Source organism: Oncorhynchus keta, unplaced genomic scaffold, assembly GCF_023373465.1.
Source record: "Oncorhynchus keta strain PuntledgeMale-10-30-2019 unplaced genomic scaffold, Oket_V2 Un_scaffold_29839_pilon_pilon, whole genome shotgun sequence".
NCBI classification, from domain to species: Eukaryota; Metazoa; Chordata; class Actinopteri; order Salmoniformes; family Salmonidae; genus Oncorhynchus; species Oncorhynchus keta.
Genome location: NW_026290908.1, coordinates 31,973 through 53,972, shown reverse-complemented (window position 1 = coordinate 53,972; position 22,000 = coordinate 31,973). Strand labels below are relative to the sequence as shown.

Below are 22,000 nucleotides of genomic sequence, written 5' to 3'. Positions count from 1 at the left end.
GCATTTCGCCAACCCATATGCGTTAATGTGTATTATTATGTGATGTTTTTTTAATCATTCTTGTATGATGATGTAAAAAAAAAAACATTCTATTCTATTCTATTAGATTCTGTATGCTATCGTGCGTTTACAGAAGTATCTGAAACATCCATCCTTGGAAGGGATTGGTGCGCGTAATGTTCGATGACGTCCAGTGTCTTTGGCACGTGGGCAGTGGTATTCCGACTCCGAGCCACATAAACAAAGGCACATTGTCAGTGTTAACCGCGGCCAGTCTAGAAGCCAGTTGGGGATGTGCATGGCCATCTGCCCCGTTCTCTTCACAATACTACATTTGCACTTGGATATGGATACAGCGGAGAAGATGTAATCCTCTAAATGTATGTATTATGGTGCACCGGGTGACAGTTTAAGGTATTGGTTTAATTATCTTAAAATTCACATTTTGTTTTCAACATTATAACATTAATGTGATCAGAAAGTAATGACCTGCTTATAAATTCATATCTTTACAGGTTTGTAATTTTTGTGACCGATTTTTTTCGAATTCTTTAGCAGGGAGCAACATCGAGTGGATATTATCATAACTCCAGGAAGTGATTCGGGCATTGTGTCTTTGAAAATAGTCATACAACTGAAGGTAAGACCACAAATAATGTTGGAGACGTTGCGCCTATTATAGATGCAATGCTTTTGCTGTTGGCACTTGTTCTAGAGAGTGGTGACAGAATAGGCTAATCATATAAGTCTCGTGCGCTTTTACGCAAATTTTCTAATTTACGTGCAATGCATCTGCATTGGATGGGATTATGGCTTGACAAGGAGATCGATTTATATAACTATGTCTCCCTCTCTCATATAGCAACTATGCCGTGCGTTCAGGCTCAGTGCGGATCGTCGCCTCAAGGAGCTAGTCCCGCTTCGCAACAGAGCGCAAGCAGCTTCCACGCCGCTGGAGAGCACCACAGCCATAACTGCGACTTTTTAACGCCCGAGTTTGTCAAGTTTAGCATGGACCTGACCAACACAGAAATCACATCAGCCACTATCACCAATCTTCCAAATGTCGGTGTTTTCGTGGACAGCTACTGTAACAATTCGAACTATGACGTCAAACCCCCTTGTCTATTCCAAATGCCCAATCTGGGGGAGCAGTCATCCATCAAAGTTGAAGACATCCCCATGTACCACCAGCAGAGTCACCACCACCAGCCGCATCAGTCCGATGAGATGGTCACTCCCTCCGGGTCCGTTTACTACAAGTCCCCCTCTCCACACACACAGACATTCCAGAGTCCACCCAGCCATGCGTGGGATGATTCTGGATCTCTGTACAGTTTTCACCAGGACTACTTGGCGGTGGCGCACAGAATGGAGCAGCGGAAAAATGCCATATCCAGATTATCCTTGTTTTCTCTCAAGCATTCCCAAACCGGTAGTCCTTTGTCGACGTGCCAGATGAGATTTGACGGGTCCCTCCAGGTGTCCGTGAACCCGGATACCTCAGGCAGGTATCATGGCTTGGAGAGCCAGGGCATCTTTGGTTCCAGCTCCCTAAGGAAACAGCACAGGGTGGGTTCCCCCTATTCGTTCCAGCTCGGTCACGGACATCACTTTATGGATAACCAAGCACCGTCGCCTCCTCGCCAAGGATCACCCACCAACACCGATGCTTTATGTGCCGTGTGTGGGGACAATGCCGCCTGTCAGCACTACGGCGTGCGAACCTGCGAGGGCTGTAAGGGATTCTTCAAGGTATGTTACATTAAATATCAGCGGGGATTGTTATACATTTAGAACTAACGGTCAACTAACATTCCATTTAAATGTATTTTAATATTTAGGCTACTGATTCATTGTGTTGTTTGTTGGCTCCTGATACAATCCCTTCAAAATCGCAGTTGCAAATGAGAACTTGTTCTCAACTAGCCTACCTGGTTAAATAAAGGTGAAATAAAAAATAAAAAAATTAATTAAAAAATCAAGAACCTTCATCTCCTTGCCATGCCAATAGAGGACTGGGAGAGGGTCAACTTAATATTATGAGTAGCCACGGAACTATATTTACCCACTGTCTGCCTCGTCCGCTGCTATGATGCATTATGCAGCTGGGAGAGTAGGTGGAAGACTGCAACGCCATGGCTGTTCATTTCCCATGGTCAATATGCCATGGCTGTTCATTTCCCATGGTCAATATGCCATGGCTGTTCATTTCCCATGGTCAATATGCGTGGCAAAAGTATTTTAGTGGCTATATTTGATCAATGTATCAAAGCTTCAGGTGTCAACGCATCGAATGGCAACTAAAGGTGTTCTCCTCTGTGTTTCTTCACAGCGCACTGTTCAGAAAAATGCCAAATATGTGTGTTTAGCTGGGAAAAACTGTGCAGTTGACAAACGCCGGAGAAACAGGTGCCAATACTGCCGTTTCCAGAAGTGCCTTGTCACGGGAATGGTTAAAGAAGGTAAGGTTCGTTCTAAAACGCACAACTTTACGCATTTCCTTGAAATGTATTTACACATTAATTGTAGGCAGAATGTGTTTTTCAAAGCATAATAGTAATTATTTATACAAAACAACTTAATTCATATGTTTCATTATTCAGTCGTCAGGACTGCAAGTTTAAAGGGTCGACGTGGCCGGTTACCCTCCAAACATAAGATTCAAGACCCTTTGTCACCTGTCAGCATCCTTAACGCGCTAGTGAGGGCCCATGTGGACTCCAACCCCTCATTGTCTCGACTGGACTACTCCCGAGTAAGTACGAGCCTCGGAAATGCAACCCACATCACTTTGCGCACCAATTTATTCATAAAATAAGTTTAAAAAATACGTTTTAAAAATATACCGTTGAGCATTGGGTTTATGAGTTCAATTTAACATCATCTTCTAGTTCCAGAATAATGCTGACAGCCAAATCGAAGGAGATGACACGCAACATGTGCAGCAGTTCTACGACGTCCTGACCGTCTCCATGGAGATTATCCGAGACTGGGCGCAAAAGATCCCAGGTTTTACCGATCTGCCGAGACCGGACCAAGATCTCCTCTTCGAATCAGCCTTCCTGGAACTCTTCGTTCTGCGTTTGGCTTACAGGTATCTTATACAATAGCATATCAAAAATGCACCTATATAAAGTCATTTTACGCACAACAATTACGCGCGATAGTATCCATTTGATCTTATTGCCAAGTCGGTATCCGATTCCTAATCATGCGATGCTATCATATTACAGGTCCAACCCTGAGGAAGGGAAGCTCATCTTCTGCAACGGATTGGTTTTGCACAGGCTTCAGTGTAGGCGCGGCTTTGGAGACTGGATTGACACCATAGTGGAGTTCTCTGCAAACCTTCAAAGTATGAATATAGACGTTGCAACATTCTCCTGCATATGCGCCCTTGCCACAGTAACAGGTAGGCTAATAAAACCCTACATTCTGAATCTATGCGCCTATAATGCCATTGGGTTAAGTTTTGAAACGAATTGCACCCTGTCATTGTTTCAGAGAGACATGGGCTGAAGGAGCCCAGGAAAGTAGAGGAACTTCAGAACAAGATGGTGAACTGTTTGAAAGACAAAGTGACTTTTAACGATGGAAGTGTCAGTCGACCAAATCACTTGACAAAACTCTTGGGAAAGCTGCCTGAACTTCGCACGCTGTGTACACAAGGTCTGCAGAGGATATTCTACTTGAAACTGGAAGACTTGGTCCCTCCACCTGCAATAATAGACACGCTTTTCCTCGATACTTTGCCCTTTTAGGTGACATAAAGCCTGTCATCATGTCAGAAAGGCGAGGTTAATATGGCCATTTTTTAGTTCCCTATATCACGCATTATGCATTTTCTCTCATATTTATTTCCATTGTTTTTGTACCTCTCTTCATAAGAGCGCTTGGTCATGTTTATAGGCCTACATGTCTGCATTGCCAGATAAAAAAAGAGACAACACGACATTTAAGATGTTTTTAATTTTAAACAGAATGAAGAGTTAGACAATATTACAATATCGTCGATTTCTGAAGGACATGGATGTCTTGAACTATTTGGTCTTGCTTTGAATTGTGAGTATTTTCATTTGATAACTAAACATTTTCGATAACTATGTTGTTGTATGTAGACACTGGATAATGTATATGGAACATATATGCCTCGAACGTATACAGATTTATTTTTTATCAAATAATTTATGGGAGATGTTTTATGTAGGCTATTTCTTGTCTTGTCACACCTGGACTGTGGTTATATTGCATTTGAATTAATAACGTATACTGCTAAATAATCTAACGTTTGTAAATGTGTTCGTTATTTTGATTGGTCATGGGCTTACAATGTCAGGTTTTTCCATTCAAAATAAAATTCATGCCGTTTATTACTCTTTTAAATGAATAATTATTTCTGATGACAATTTATAAGGATTCTGACTTTATTTTAGTTGTTGAAATATCGTCATAAATCATCAAACATGATAATGGGGACATATGTTGTTAATATTAAATAGTAGCCTACTAAATCGTTTCCTATTTTTCTTGTACACAGATTTGTCTGACAATCATTGATTGATTAAGGACTAGTGTAACAGATGTGATTCAAATATTTGTCATTAGATGGTCAGAGGATAAATTCCAAATAACGACAATAAAATGATACTAAATTGTATTAACCAGATGTAATGTAAAATGTTACCTATTCTCAACTTAAGTTCTCAGAGAAATAAGTGTCCTCTCCAGTGAAGTGAATGTTATAGCCTATTGTTCTACTAAGTGTGATTTCTCCGGCAACAACAAGACGAGGAAATGGTCATTCTCCTCAGTAGAGCTTGAGTTGAAGATTGACTACGTGCTCTGTTATTACACATGGATTTATCATGAACCATAATGTCAATCAAATAACAATGTCAAACCGTTGTCGTTTAGCGGTTTTATAATATATGCCATTTAGCAGACGCTTTTATCCAAAGCGACGTAAATTTGACAAATGGGTGGTCCCGGGAATCGAACCCACTACCCTGGTGTTACAAGCGCCATGCGCTACCAACTGAACGAAGAAAGATTAAAGAAGACTCACGGTAGGAACAAATTGCTGGAGTGTGTGATTTGACCTGCTATATAAGTCTACATGACATTTCCAAACCAAACCCTCAGGATAGGATTGGCATTAAAGAAACATGCAAACCAATGTTTTTCAGTGTTGGCATGTAAGTAAACACACATTGTGTCCTGAACTCAACATTTCACAGAACAACTAAATAGCATTATATGTGTATGATTTCAGCTCCCTATATGTACAGTCTTTCTTCCAGGGAACGGTTAGAAAATGCCTATTACACATTGGTGGAGGGCATGTAGATGAAAATTGCAGATTTTCAAATATGACATCTCTTCTGTCCTGTCTGGAAATGTGAACCATTGATTCTATAGGCAGTAAAAGGTCTTATAACAACGATTATACTCACAAGAGGGTTTAATAGGCTAGAGATCAATAGAAACGCTGCTCTCTGCAACGGCCTGTCATGCAGGCTGAAATGCTAAGATAAAGTAATCAATATTATCTGTGAAATGTCACATTTATGATAATGGTGTGGATGAAGAGTGGCAGGCAGGGGCCATCCCAGAAGGATGGGCTCTTGTTAGTATCAAACACCTTTCAGCCAGGCCTACAACATCATGAATGGTAAATGCGTGTGTGTAGGTGTGTGTGTGTCGGGAGGGTGTTTGGGGAAAGCAAAGGTCTTGATGTCGAAGGAGGAAGTACAATAATCAGTTATTAACCACACCATTTTCATGGCAGCTATTTTCTAGGCTTGTGTGACCCTTCAAGTGCCATTCCATGCCATTCTGGTAAGGATGATAGCTTACTTTAGGACTAAAACTCTATGGGGTTTTCTAGGGGTCTGAACACTTCTGTTGTGGTCTGTGTGGCCCACCTTGATCTCAGTGTAAAGCTGCCTTCAAAGCCCCTAAGCCCTTATCACGGCCAGCCCAGACTCCCCTGCACCCAGGCCACCGCAGTGGCCCTCCTCCATGTGTGAAAATACCATGATTTCATCTATAGCAGATAGGGAGCTGAACATAAACAACCCCAGCCTCTATCCAAGCCGATGTTCTGAGACATGAAACAAGACAAAAGTCTGGAGTGATGAATATGAGGAGCTGGATCAAGGTTAGTCAAGACATTAGAATTAATCAGATTCAATCAATCACATTTTATTTATATAGCCCTTCGTACATCAGCTGATATCTCAAAGTGCTGTACAGAAACCCAGCCTAAAACCCCAAACAGCAAGCAATACAGGTGTAGAAGCAATTAGTCTTGCTTGTCAATGTTCTCAATGTTAAGGTTACCAAACCCCTACAAGCATTACAGTGTATTTTCTGTGGAATTGCCCACTGGGATTTAAATTGGCTTAGCAAGCAACTTTGCATCCCTAGAGTTTCCAACAATTAAAAAGCATACCTCACCCTGAGGACAAACCCCAATCTCAATGTGTATAGATCTTTATAGAAATCCTAGAACTGTGAAGACAACCAAGTGAATGCATTGAACAGGGACGGACTGGGACCAAAAATCATTCTGGACATTTCTAACACCGGACAATTTTGTCCCTTGAGGGCCCCATTACTAGCCAAATAATGATAATTTTGTGCAAAAAAATATTTATACAGGCCCACTGGGCTAAAGATGGACCAGTCCATCTGGAATTTACCAGTATTGCCCTATATCCAGTCAGACTTTGCCACGGAATAATTTTAGTTGAGAGTCAGAAGGCATCTTCAGATACTTTACAAACACAGACATCCTTACCTCTCTTATTACCACAATATTACTTTTTCTGAAGATTAATTTTCAACCAAACAGCCATGAAAGGATTTGATTATGGTTGGTAAGCAAGGAGAAGGCATAGTTTATAATTACTCTAGTGTTAATGGTTATCCAGACAATTGAAGATAATTGGAAAGGATTAAAATTACTCTTGATGGGTCAAATCCTACCTTGTAATACTTGATACACGTGAACGTTTGGGTTACCCAAGCTAATATGAAGTCAGGACACTTATATAGGACACTTGAAATATAATCACTGGATTGGACAACAGCACTTGGGGGAACTAGGGAGTATAGGATGAATACACAAGCACATCCTGCTTGACTGTCTGGTGTAAATATACCACTTCTTTCCAAAAATAATTATTGTTTTCAAACACTTGATGATCCGTTTCATTACAAGATACAGATTGTAATAATTACATTCATTACATGTTTGCGTACTTCAACCGATATCCTGGGACTGTGTAGCAATTAAACAAATTCTAATTAATCGTTACCCACATTTTATTTAGCAGGGTACCTGATCAAAGTGACAGGTTTTTACACATTAGATGAATATGCATCACACAGTAAATGGAGCAGCCAACCTGCCATCCAATAGCCTCGATGTTTAATCTGATTCTCATTTTGTATCTTTGTAGTTATGCGCACACACACACACACACACACACACACACACACACACACACACACAAAAAAACTCCATTACAGAGTGGGCTGGTGTGTGTGAGGTCAAACACAGACCCAGAGTTTCTCCGTTTGTCTAATAGGAGGGCGGGTCCACAGGGAGGAGTGATTCTATTTGACCAGAGGTTGGCCAGACTGCAGGGGACTCAACCTCCCATATCTCAATCTGTATGCACAGGGCAGGATTCTGACCTGGCTCCATTAGGGAGCTCACTCTGATAGCTCCTCCAACCTGCACTGCAGAGAAATCAGAAATCACATTGCCTTTGTGCTGCAGTGGAAATACTTTAGTAGCACAGCAAATCTACTTAGACCCTGTTAATTCATTATGAACAAAACATTTTGATTTGTGATAGTAACCTACATGGTCTCTCTCAGAGTGTATTATTGCACAGTGCAGGACAGATCCCCCTCCCCCAGTGTCTTCCTATAGTTAGTGGTTTAGCAGTAGGATCCTACTAGGCATTGCCTGAGGCAGGTACAAGCACTGGGGTGTTTAACTGGCTAATGTATTCTGGTCAGTTAACCACACAGACATCACTGCTAATAGGTTTTCTATCTCTCCAATGTCCAGACCAGCAGACCTGGACATGACTGTGAAGCAATAAGATCACTATGGTATTCAACCCATGGATGCTGTTCATTAGATTTAACCCTAAAAACAATGGCAACAATGAGATTTGTCAACATGACTCAGGAATGACAGGTTCAGAAATCCACAAAAAAAATGTCTGCAGTGAGAACAGCACTTTTTGTAGCTCTTTCCTGCAATCAAATGTCCCTCTTGTGGCCTCATGGGTGGAATGTTATAAATATTTTTCATAATTAATACTTTCTTTTAACTGCAGAAAAGGTACAGGACGGCATGCAGAGGTCAGACAGGGGTCGATAATCCAGAGCAGAGGCCAAGGTACAGGCAGAGGTCAGGCAGGGGTCGATAATCCAGAGCAGAGGCCAAGGTACAGGATGGCAGGCAGGCTCAAGCAGAGGTTGGTAATCCAGAGGTGGAGCAAAGGAACAGGACAGCAGGCAGGAGGTCAGGCAGAGGGTCAAGCAGAGGGTCAGGACAGGCAAAGGTCAAAACCAGGAGGACACGCAAAAGCGTGACTAAGGAAACCCAGAACCTGAGACAAACTACTGGTAAGCTTGAACAAACAAGACGAACTGGCAACAGACACACATAAAACACAGGTATAAATAGCCAGGGGATAATGGGGAAGATGGGCGACACCTGGAGGTGGGTGGAGACAAGCACAAGGACAGGTGAAACAGATCAGGGTGTGACACATACCCATGTGTGTGAGGTGTATACTTGCTTCAAAGTAGATTTGTTTAAGACTACCAAGAAACACTTTGTGTGGTCCTGAGCCTGATTTGGCCCACTGCTGTAAAAGGTTCATTTGTCCTCCTCACTGGGAGACCCTGGTAAGGCAGGAGAAGTGGGGACCCCAGGTGGTATTCAACCTATGGGTGTTGTTCTTTAGATTTAACTGGAAACCATGACAAATATAATTGTTGACAACATGTGATGGGTTCAGAAATCCACAACAACAAAATGTCTGCAGTGAGAACAGCACTATTTCTAACGCTTTGCCTGTTACAAGAACACACAATACTTATTGGGAGGAATCTGCCCATAAGCAATATGTACACTCTAAGAAAAAAGGGTTCCAAATGGGTTCTTGGCTGTCCCAATAGGAGAACCCTTTTTGGTTCCAGACAGAACTCTTTCGGGTTCCATGTATAACCCTCTGGGGAAAGGGTTCTACATGGAACCCAATAGGATTCTAGTTGGAACCAAAAGGGTTCTACCTGGAACCAAAAAGGTATCTTCAAAGGGTTTTTCTACGAGTGTAGTCACAGCATGAGATGAAGACTGGGAATCAAAGAGCTTTACCTGGTTGGTCTGTTTCAGCATCTGTGTCTGCAGGTAAATGATTCCACATGTATGAAAGGATGAACTTTGGAACTGGGTGCCCTCTTATCATAGAACAAATATGTGCCCCATCTTCTTCTTCTCTTGAAACTTTTGGGCCTATACATTGACCTTTGACATACGAACCCTACACTGGGGATCTTGTTTTCTCATCCTCTCTTCCTGGTTAGATAGAGGTGGTGGCTTGAAAGTGGTTGCTGATGCTTAAAAATATGTGGATGCTATTTCTGCTTTGAGAGAATATTTACAGAAAGAATATACTGAGATGCAGAAGAAACCTCTGAGATGTAAATGTAAAATAACAGGAGACAGGCCCTTTAGTAAAATAACACTGTCAGTGATTGACATGGCACACAATAGTACCAATATGGGACATCAGTTTACACTCACATTCATGTTGTAGACATCAGTTTACAGTCACATTCATGTTGTAGACATCAGTTTACACACATTCATGTTGTAGACATCAGTTTACACATTCATGTTGTAGACATCAGTTTATACTCACATTCATGTTGTAGACATCAGTTTATACTCACATTCATGTTGTAGACATCAGTTTATACTCACATTCATGTTGTAGACATCAGTTTATACTCACATTCATGTTGTAGACATCAGTTTACGTTCACATTCATGTTGTAGACATCAGTTTACACTCACATTCATGTTGTAGACATCAGTTTACGTTCACATTCATGTTGTAGACATCAGTTTACACTCACATTCATGTTGTAGACATCAGTTTATACTCACATTCATGTTGTAGACATCAGTTTACACTCACATTCATGTTGTAGACATCAGTTTACACTCACATTCATGTTGTAGACATCAGTTTACACTCACATTCATGTTGTAGACATCAGTTTATACTCACATTCATGTTGTAGACATCAGTTTACACTCACATTCATGTTGTAGACATCAGTTTACACTCACATTCATGTTGTAGACATCAGTTTACACATTCATGTTGTAGACATCAGTTTACACTTCACATTCATGTTGACATAGACATCAGTTTACACATGTCACATTCATGTTGTAGACATCAGTTTACGTTCACATTCATGTTGTAGACATCAGTTTACACTCACATTCATGTTGTCACATTTACATCACATTCATGTTGTAGACATCAGTTTACACTCACATTCATGTTGTAGACATCAGTTTACACATCACATTCATGTTGTAGACATCAGTTTACACTCACATTCATGTTGTAGACATCAGTTTACACTCACATTCATGTTGTAGACATCAGTTTACGTTCACATTCATGTTGTAGACATCAGTTTACACTCACATTCATGTTGTAGACATCAGTTTACACTCACATTCATGTTGTAGACATCAGTTTACACTCACATTCATGTTGTAGACATCAGTTTAGACACAGTTTATACATTCATGTTGTAGACATCAGTTTACACTCACATTCATGTTGTAGACATCAGTTTACACTCACATTCATGTTGTAGACATCAGTTTACACTCACATTCATGTTGTAGACATCAGTTTACACTCACATTCATGTTGTAGACATCAGTTTACACTCACATTCATGTTGTAGACACATTCATTCATGTTGTAGACATCAGTTTACACTCACATTCATGTTGTAGACATGTTGTCAGTTTACACTCACATTCATGTTGTAGACATCAGTTTACACTCACATTCATGTTGTAGACATCAGTTTACACTCACATTCATGTTGTAGACATCAGTTTACACTCACATTCATGTTGTAGACATCAGTTTACACTCACATTCATGTTGTAGACATCACACATGTCACATTCATGTTTCAGTTTACGTTCACATTCATGTTGTAGACATCAGTTTAGACATCTTTATACACATTCATGTTGTAGACATCAGTTTACACTCACATTCATGTTGTAGACATCAGTTTACGTTCACATTCATGTTGTAGACATCAGTTTACACTCATTCATTCATGTTGTTGTAGACATCAGTTTACACTCACATTCATGTTGTAGTTTACATCAGTTTACGTTTACACTCACATTCATGTTGTAGACATCAGTTTACACTCACATTCATGTTGTAGACATCAGTTTACACTCACATTCATGTTGTAGACATCAGTTTACACTCACATTCATGTTGTAGACATCAGTTTACACTCACATTCATGTTGTAGACATCAGTTTACACTCACATTCATGTTGTAGACATCAGTTTACGTTTACACATTCATGTTGTAGACATCAGTTTACACTCACATTCATGTTGTAGACATCAGTTTACACTCACATTCATGTTGTAGACATCAGTTTACACTCACATTCATGTTGTAGACATCAGTTTACACATCACATTCATGTTGTAGACATCAGTTTACACTCACATTCATGTTGTAGACATCAGTTTACACTCACATTCATGTTGTAGTCATCAGTTTACACTTCACATTCATGTTGTAGACATCAGTTTACACTCACATTCATGTTGTAGACATCAGTTTACACTCACATTCATGTTGTAGACATCAGTTTACACTCACATTCATGTTGTAGACATCAGTTTACACTCACATTCATGTTGTAGACATCAGTTTATACTCACATTCATGTTGTAGACATCAGTTTACACTCACATTCATGTTGTAGACATCAGTTTACGTTCACATTCATGTTGTAGACATCAGTTTACACTCACATTCATGTTGTAGACATCAGTTTACACTCACATTCATGTTGTAGACATCAGTTTACACTCACATTCATGTTGTAGACATCAGTTTATACTCACATTCATGTTGTAGACATCAGTTTATACTCACATTCATGTTGTAGACATCAGTTTACACTCACATTCATGTTGTAGACATCAGTTTACACTCACATTCATGTTGTAGACATCAGTTTACACTCACATTCATGTTGTAGACATCAGTTTACACTCACATTCATGTTGTAGACATCAGTTTACACTCACATTCATGTTGTAGACATCAGTTTACACTCACATTCATGTTGTAGACATCAGTTTTCATGTTGTAGACATCAGTTTACACTCACATTCATGTTGTAGACATCAGTTTACATTCATTCATGTTGTAGACATCAGTTTACACTCACATTCATGTTGTAGACATCAGTTTACACTCACATTCATGTTGTAGACATCAGTTTACACTCACATTCATGTTGTAGACATCAGTTTACACTCACATTCATGTTGTGACATCAGACATTCAGTTTGTAGACATCACTCACATTCATGTTGTAGACATCAGTTTATACTCACATTCATGTTGTAGACATCAGTTTACATTCATCACATTCATGTTGTAGACATCAGTTTACACTCACATTCATGTTGTAGACATCAGTTTACACTCACATTCATGTTGTAGACATCAGTTTACACTCACATTCATGTTGTAGACATCAGTTTACACTTCACATTCATGTTGTAGACATTCAGTTGTAGACATCAGTTTATACTCACATTCATGTTGTAGACATCAGTTTACACTCACATTCATGTTGTAGACATTCATGTTGTAGACATCAGTTTACACTCACATTCATGTTGTAGACATCAGTTTACACATTCATGTTGTTTTTACACTCACATTCATGTTGTAGACATCAGTTTACACTCACATTCATGTTGTAGACATCAGTTTACACTCACATTCATGTTGTAGACATCAGTTTACACTCACATTCATGTTGTAGACATCAGTTTAGTTGTAGACATCAGTTTACACTCACATTCATGTTGTAGACATCAGTTTACATCAGTTCACATTCATGTTGTAGACATCAGTTTATACTCACATTCATGTTGTAGACATCAGTTTACACTCACATTCATGTTGTAGACATCAGTTTACACTCACATTCATGTTGTAGACATCAGTTTACACATTCACATTCATGTTGTAGACATTCAGTTTACGTTCACATTCATGTTGTAGACATCAGTTTACACTCACATTCATGTTGTAGTTTACATTCATGTTTAGACATCAGTTTACACATTCATGTTGTAGACATCAGTTTACACTCACATTCATGTTGTAGACATCAGTTTACACTCACATTCATGTTGTAGACATCAGTTTACACTCACATTCATGTTGTAGACATCAGTTTACACTCACATTCATGTTGTAGACATCAGTTTACACTCACATTCATGTTGTAGACATCAGTTTACACTCACATTCATGTTGTAGACATCAGTTTACACTCACATTCATGTTGTAGACATCAGTTTACACTCACATTCATGTTGTAGACATCAGTTTACACTCACATTCATGTTGTAGACATCAGTTTATACATTCATGTTGTAGACACATTCATGTTGTAGACATCAGTTTACACTCACATTCATGTTGTAGACATCAGTTTATACTCACATTCATGTTGTAGACATCAGTTTACACTCACATTCATGTTGTAGACATCAGTTTATACTCACATTCATGTTGTAGACATCAGTTTACACTCACATTCATGTTGTAGACATCAGTTTATACTCACATTCATGTTGTAGACATCAGTTTACACTCACATTCATGTTGTAGACATCAGTTTACACTCACATTCATGTTCTAGACATCAGTTTACACTCACATTCATGTTGTAGACATCAGTTTACGTTCACATTCATGTTGTAGACATCAGTTTACACTCACATTCATGTTGTAGACATCAGTTTACACTCACATTCATGTTGTAGACATCAGTTTACATTCACATTCATGTTGTAGACATCAGTTTACACTCACATTCATGTTGTAGACATCAGTTTACACTCACATTCATGTTGTAGACATCAGTTTACACTCACATTCATGTTGTAGACATCAGTTTAGACATCAGTTTACTCACATTCATGTTGTAGACATCAGTTTACACTCACATTCATGTTGTAGACATCAGTCAGTTTACAGTTTAGACATCAGTTTACATTCACATTCATGTTGTAGACATCAGTTTACACTCACATTCATGTTGTAGACATCAGTTTACACATTCATGTTCACATTTCATGTTGTAGACATCAGTTTACACTCACATTCATGTTGTAGACATCAGTTTACACTCACATTCATGTTGTAGACATCAGTTTACACTCACATTCATGTTGTAGACATCAGTTTACACTCACATTCATGTTGTAGACATCAGTTTACACTCACATTCATGTTGTAGACATCAGTTTATACTCACATTCATGTTGTAGACATCAGTTTACACTCACATTCATGTTGTAGACATCAGTTTACGTTCACATTCACATTCATGTTGTAGACATCAGTTTACACTCACATTCATGTTGTAGACATCAGTTTACACTCACATTCATGTTGTAGACATCAGTTTACGTTCACATTCACATTCATGTTGTAGACATCAGTTTACACTCACATTCATGTTCTAGACATCAGTTTACGTTCACATTCATGTTGTAGACATCAGTTTACACTCACATTCATGTTGTAGACATCAGTTTACACTCACATTCATGTTCTAAACATCAGTTTACACTCACATTCATGTTGTAGACATCAGTTTACACTCACATTCATGTTGTAGACATCAGTTTACACTCACATTCATGTTGTAGACATCAGTTTACACTCACATTCATGTTGTAGACATCAGTTTACACTCACATTCATGTTGTAGACATCAGTTTACACTCACATTCATGTTGTAGACATCAGTTTACACTCACATTCATGTTGTAGACATCAGTTTATACTCACATTCATGTTGTAGACATCAGTTTACACTCACATTCATGTTGTAGACATCAGTTTACATTCACATTCATGTTGTAGACATCAGTTTACACTCACATTCATGTTGTAGACATCAGTTTACACTCACATTCATGTTGTAGACATCAGTTTACACTTCACATTCATGTTTACACTCACATTCATGTTGTAGACATAGACATCAGTTTACACTCACATTCATGTTGTAGACATCAGTTTACACTCACATTCATGTTGTAGACATCAGTTTACACTCACATTCATGTTGTAGACATCAGTTTACACTCACATTCATGTTGTAGACATCAGTTTATACTCACATTCATGTTGTAGACATCAGTTTATACTCACATTCATGTTGTAGACATCAGTTTACACATTCATGTTGTAGACATCAGTTTACACTCACATTCATGTTGTAGACATCAGTTTACACTCACATTCATGTTGTAGACATCAGTTTACATTCATGTTCACATTCATTCATGTTGTAGACATCAGTTTACACTCACATTCATGTTGTAGACATCAGTTTACACTCACATTCATGTTGTAGACATCAGTTTACGTTCACATTCATGTTGTAGACATCAGTTTACACTCACATTCATGTTATAGACATCAGTTTACACTCACATTCATGTTATAGACATCAGTTTACACTCACATTCATGTTATAGACATCAGTTTACACTCACATTCATGTTATAGACATCAGTTTACGTTCACATTCATGTTGTAGACATCAGTTTACGTTCACATTCATGTTGTAGACATCAGTTTATACTCACATTCATGTTATAGACATCAGTTTACGTTCACATTCATGTTGTAGACATCAGTTTACGTTCACATTCATGTTGTAGACATCAGTTTACACTCACATTCATGTTGTAGACATCAGTTTATACTCACATTCATGTTGTAGACATCAGTTTACATTCACATTCATGTTGTAGACATCAGTTTACGTTCACATTCATGTTGTAGACATCAGTTTACATTCACATTCATGTTGTAGACATCAGTTTACACTCACATTCATGTTGTAGACATCAGTTTACACTCACATTCATGTTGTAGACATCAGTTTACACTCACATTCATGTTGTAGACATCAGTTTACACTCACATTCATGTTGTAGACATCAGTTTACATTCACATTCATGTTGTAGACATCAGTTTATACTCACATTCATGTTGTAGACATCAGTTTACGTTCACATTCATGTTGTAGACATCAGTTTACATTCACATTCATGTTGTAGACATCAGTTTATACTCACATTCATGTTGTAGACATCAGTTTACGTTCACATTCATGTTATAGACATCAGTTTACATTCACATTCATGTTCTAGACATCAGTTTACACTCACATTCATGTTGTAGACATCAGTTTACGTTCACATTCATGTTGTAGACATCAGTTTACACTCACATTCATGTTGTAGACATCAGTTTACGTTCACATTCATGTTATAGACATCAGTTTACGTTCACATTCATGTTATAGACATCAGGTTACGTTCACATTCATGTTGTAGACATCCGTTTATACTCACATTCATGTTATAGACATCAGTTTACGTTCACATTCATGTTGTAGACATCAGTTTACACTCACATTCATGTTGTAGACATCAGTTTACACTTTACACACATTCATGTTGTAGACATCAGTTTACACTCACATTCATGTTGTAGACATCAGTTTACACTTCACATTCATGTTGTAGACATCAGTTTATACTCACATTCATGTTGTAGACATCAGTTTACACTCACATTCATGTTGTAGACATCAGTTTACACTCACATTCATGTTGTAGACATCAGTTTACACTCACATTCATGTTGTAGACATCAGTTTACACTCACATTCATGTTGTAGACATCAGTTTACACTCACATTCATGTTGTAGACATCAGTTTACGTTCACATTCATGTTGTAGACATCAGTTTACACTCACATTCATGTTGTAGACATCAGTTTACACTCACATTCATGTTGTAGACATCAGTTTACACTCACATTCATGTTGTAGACATCAGTTTACACATCATGTTGTAGATTCATGTTGTAGACATCAGTTTAGACACTTTACACACATTCATGTTGTAGACATCAGTTTACACTCACATTCATGTTGTAGACATCAGTTTACACTCACATTCATGTTGTAGACATCAGTTTACACTCACATTCATGTTGTAGACACAGTTTACACTCACATTCATGTTGTAGACATCAGTTTACACTCACATTCATGTTGTAGACATCAGTTTACACTCACATTCATGTTGTAGACATCAGTTTACACTCACATTCATGTTGTAGACATCAGTTTACGTTCACATTCATGTTGTAGACATCAGTTTACATTCACATTCATGTTGTAGACATCAGTTTACATTCACATTCATGTTGTAGACATCAGTTTACGTTCACATTCATGTTGTAGACATCAGTTTACACTCACATTCATGTTGTAGACATCAGTTTACACTCACATTCATGTTGTAGACATCAGTTTACACTCACATTCATGTTGTAGACATCAGTTTACACTCACATTCATGTTGTAGACATCAGTTTACATTCACATTCATGTTGTAGACATCAGTTTACACTCACATTCATGTTGTAGACATCAGTTTACACTCACATTCATGTTGTAGACATCAGTTTACACTCACATTCATGTTGTAGACATCAGTTTACGTTCACATTCATGTTGTAGACATCAGTTTACACTCACATTCATGTTGTAGACATCAGTTTACACTCACATTCATGTTGTAGACATCAGTTTACACTCACATTCATGTTGTAGACATCAGTTTACACTCACATTCATGTTGTAGACATCAGTTTACACTCACATTCATGTTGTAGACATCAGTTTACATTCATGTTGTAGACATCAGTTTACACTCACATTCATGTTGTAGACATCAGTTTCAGTTTACACTCACATTCATGTTGTAGACATCAGTTTAGACATCAGTTTACTCACATTCATGTTGTAGACATCAGTTTATACTCACATTCATGTTGTAGACATCAGTTTACACTCACATTCATGTTGTAGACATCAGTTTACACATTCATGTTGTAGACATCAGTTTACACTCACATTCATGTTGTAGACATCAGTTTACACTCACATTCATGTTGTAGACATCAGTTTACACTCACATTCATGTTGTAGACATCAGTTTACACATCACATTCATGTTGTAGACATCAGTTTACACTCACATTCATGTTGTTGTAGACATCAGTTTACACTCACATTCATGTTGTAGACATCAGTTTACACTCACATTCATGTTGTAGACATCAGTTTACACTCACATTCATGTTGTAGACATCAGTTTACACTCACATTCATGTTGTAGACATCAGTTTACACTCACATTCATGTTGTAGACATCAGTTTACACTCACATTCATGTTGTAGACATCAGTTTACACTCACATTCATGTTGTAGACATCAGTTTACGTTGTAGACATCAGTTTACATCACATTCATGTTGTAGACATCAGTTTATACTCACATTCATGTTGTCAGTTTACACTCGCATTCATGTTGTAGACATCAGTTTACACTCACATTCATGTTGTAGACATCAGTTTACACTCACATTCATGTTGTAGACATCAGTTTACACTCACATTCATGTTGTAGACATCAGTTTACACTCACATTCATGTTGTAGACATCAGTTTACACTCACATTCATGTTGTAGACATCAGTTTACACTCACATTCATGTTGTAGACATCAGTTTACATTCACATTCATGTTGTAGACATCAGTTTACACTCACATTCATGTTGTAGACATCAGTTTACACTCACATTCATGTTGTAGACATCAGTTTACGTTCACATTCATGTTGTAGACATCAGTTTACGTTCACATTCATGTTGTAGACATCAGTTTACATTCACATTCATGTTGTAGACATCAGTTTACACTCACATTCATGTTGTAGACATCAGTTTACACTCACATTCATGTTGTAGACATCAGTTTACACTCACATTCATGTTGTAGACATCAGTTTATACTCACATTCATGTTGTAGACATCAGTTTACACTCACATTCATGTTCTAGACATCAGTTTACACTCACATTCATGTTGTAGACATCAGTTTACGTTCACATTCATGTTCATCAGTTTACACATTCATGTTGTAGACATCAGTTTACACTCACATTCATGTTGTAGACATCAGTTTATACTCACATTCATGTTGTAGACATCAGTTTATACTCACATTCATGTTGTAGACATCAGTTTACACTCACATTCATGTTGTAGACATCAGTTTACACTCACATTCATGTTGTAGACATCAGTTTATACTCACATTCATGTTGTAGACATCAGTTTACACTCACATTCATGTTGTAGACATCAGTTTACACTCACATTCATGTTGTAGACATCAGTTTACACTCACATTCATGTTGTAGACATCAGTTTACACTCACATTCATGTTGTAGACATCAGTTTACACTCACATTCATGTTGTAGACATCAGTTTACACTCACATTCATGTTGTAGACATCAGTTTACACTCACATTCATGTTGTAGACATCAGTTTACACTCACATTCATGTTGTAGACATCAGTTTATACTCACATTCATGTTGTAGACATCAGTTTACGTTCACATTCATGTTGTAGACATCAGTTTATACTCACATTCATGTTGTAGACATCAGTTTACACTCACATTCATGTTGTAGACATCAGTTTACACTCACATTCATGTTGTAGACATCAGTTTACGTTCACATTCATGTTGTAGACATCAGTTTACACTCACATTCATGTTGTAGACATCAGTTTACTCACATTCATGTTGTAGACATCAGTTTACACTCACATTCATGTTGTAGACATCAGTTTACGTTCATTCATGTTGTAGACATCAGTTTACGTTCACATTCATGTTGTAGACATCAGTTTACACTCACATTCATGTTGTAGACATCAGTTTACACTCACATTCATGTTGTAGACAGACATCAGTTTAGACATCAGTTTACACTCACATTCATGTTGTAGACATCAGTTTACACTCACATTCATGTTGTAGACATCAGTTTACACTCACATTCATGTTGTAGACATCAGTTTACACTCACATTCATGTTGTAGACATCAGTTTACACTCACATTCATGTTGTAGACACATTCACATTTTACATCACATTCATGTTGTAGACATCAGTTTACGTCACATTCATGTTGTAGACATCAGTTTACACTCACATTCATGTTGTAGACATCAGTTTACACTCACATTCATGTTGTAGACATCAGTTTACACTCACATTCATGTTGTAGACATCAGTTTACACTCACATTCATGTTGTAGACATCAGTTTACACTCACATTCATGTTGTAGACATCAGTTTACACTCACATTCATGTTGTAGACATCAGTTTACACTCACATTCATGTTGTAGACATCAGTTTACACTCACATTCATGTTGTAGACATCAGTTTACATCAGTTTACACTCACATTCATGTTGTAGACATCACACTCACATTCATGTTTACAGTTTATACTCACATTCATGTTGTAGACATCAGTTTACACTCACATTCATGTTGTAGACATCAGTTTACTCACATTCATGTTGTAGACATCAGTTTACACTCATGTTGTAGACATCAGTTTACACACATTCATGTTGTAGACATCAGTTTACACTCACATTCATGTTGTAGACATCAGTTTATACTCACATTCATGTTGTAGACATCAGTTTACACTCACATTCATGTTGTAGACATCAGTTTACACTCACATTCATGTTGTAGACATCAGTTTACACTCACATTCATGTTGTAGACATCAGTTTACACTCACATTCATGTTGTAGACATCAGTTTACGTTCACATTCATGTTGTAGACATCAGTTTACACTCACATTCATGTTGTAGACATCAGTTTACACTCACATTCATGTTGTAGACATCAGTTTACACTCACATTCATGTTGTAGACATCAGTTTACACTCACATTCATGTTGTAGACATCAGTTTATACTCACATTCATGTTGTAGACATCAGTTTACACTCACATTCATGTTGTAGACATCAGTTTACACTCACATTCATGTTGTAGACATCAGTTTACACTCACATTCATGTTGTAGACATCAGTTTACACTCACATTCATGTTGTATTTACACATTCATGTTGTAGACATCAGTTTACACTCACATTCATGTTGTAGACATCAGTTTACACTCACATTCATGTTGTAGACATCAGTTTACACTCACATTCATGTTGTAGACATCAGTTTACACTCACATTCATGTTGTAGACATCAGTTTACACTCACATTCATGTTGTAGACATCAGTTTACGTTCACATTCATGTTGTAGACATCAGTTTACACTCACATTCATGTTGTAGACATCAGTTTACACTCACATTCATGTTGTAGACATCAGTTTACACTCACATTCATGTTGTAGACATCAGTTTACGTTCACATTCATGTTGTAGACATCAGTTTATACTCACATTCATGTTGTAGACATCAGTTTACACTCACATTCATGTTGTAGACATCAGTTTATACTCACATTCATGTTGTAGACATCAGTTTACACTCACATTCATGTTGTAGACATCAGTTTACGTTCACATTCATGTTGTAGACATCAGTTTACGTTCACATTCATGTTGTAGACATCAGTTTACGTTC

General features: G+C 37.9%; 1 protein-coding gene across 3 annotated transcripts; it reads left to right on the top strand.

The window, feature by feature from the left end:
• Positions 1 to 110: 110 nt before the first annotated feature.
• On the top strand, positions 111 to 4,373 carry LOC118375309 (nuclear receptor subfamily 4 group A member 2-like). 3 transcript variants are annotated; one of them, XM_052515706.1, is made up of 8 exons: positions 111 to 380; positions 559 to 640; positions 863 to 1,755; positions 2,336 to 2,465; positions 2,607 to 2,758; positions 2,895 to 3,097; positions 3,237 to 3,415; positions 3,508 to 4,373. In XM_052515706.1, exons 3-8 carry the CDS (start codon positions 868 to 870, stop codon positions 3,762 to 3,764), a joined length of 1,809 nt encoding a protein of 602 aa, XP_052371666.1. In that variant the 5' UTR covers positions 111 to 380; positions 559 to 640; positions 863 to 867; the 3' UTR covers positions 3,765 to 4,373. The 3 variants fall into 3 exon arrangements, with proteins under 3 accessions (XP_052371666.1, XP_052371664.1, XP_052371665.1); XM_052515704.1 differs by having other exon boundaries at positions 556 to 640; XM_052515705.1 differs by having other exon boundaries at positions 111 to 414; positions 556 to 640.
• Positions 4,374 to 22,000: the final 17,627 nt, after the last annotated feature.

Coding starts and splice junctions, on each gene's coding strand:
- LOC118375309 (XM_052515706.1), top strand. CDS start 868: ATGCCGTGCGTTCAGGCTCAGTGCGGATCGTCGCCTCAAGGAGCTAGT. Junction 2,466..2,606: donor CACGGGAATGGTTAAAGAAG/GTAAGGTTCGTT, acceptor TTCATTATTCAG/TCGTCAGGACTGCAAGTTTA. Junction 3,098..3,236: donor GTTCTGCGTTTGGCTTACAG/GTATCTTATACA, acceptor ATCATATTACAG/GTCCAACCCTGAGGAAGGGA.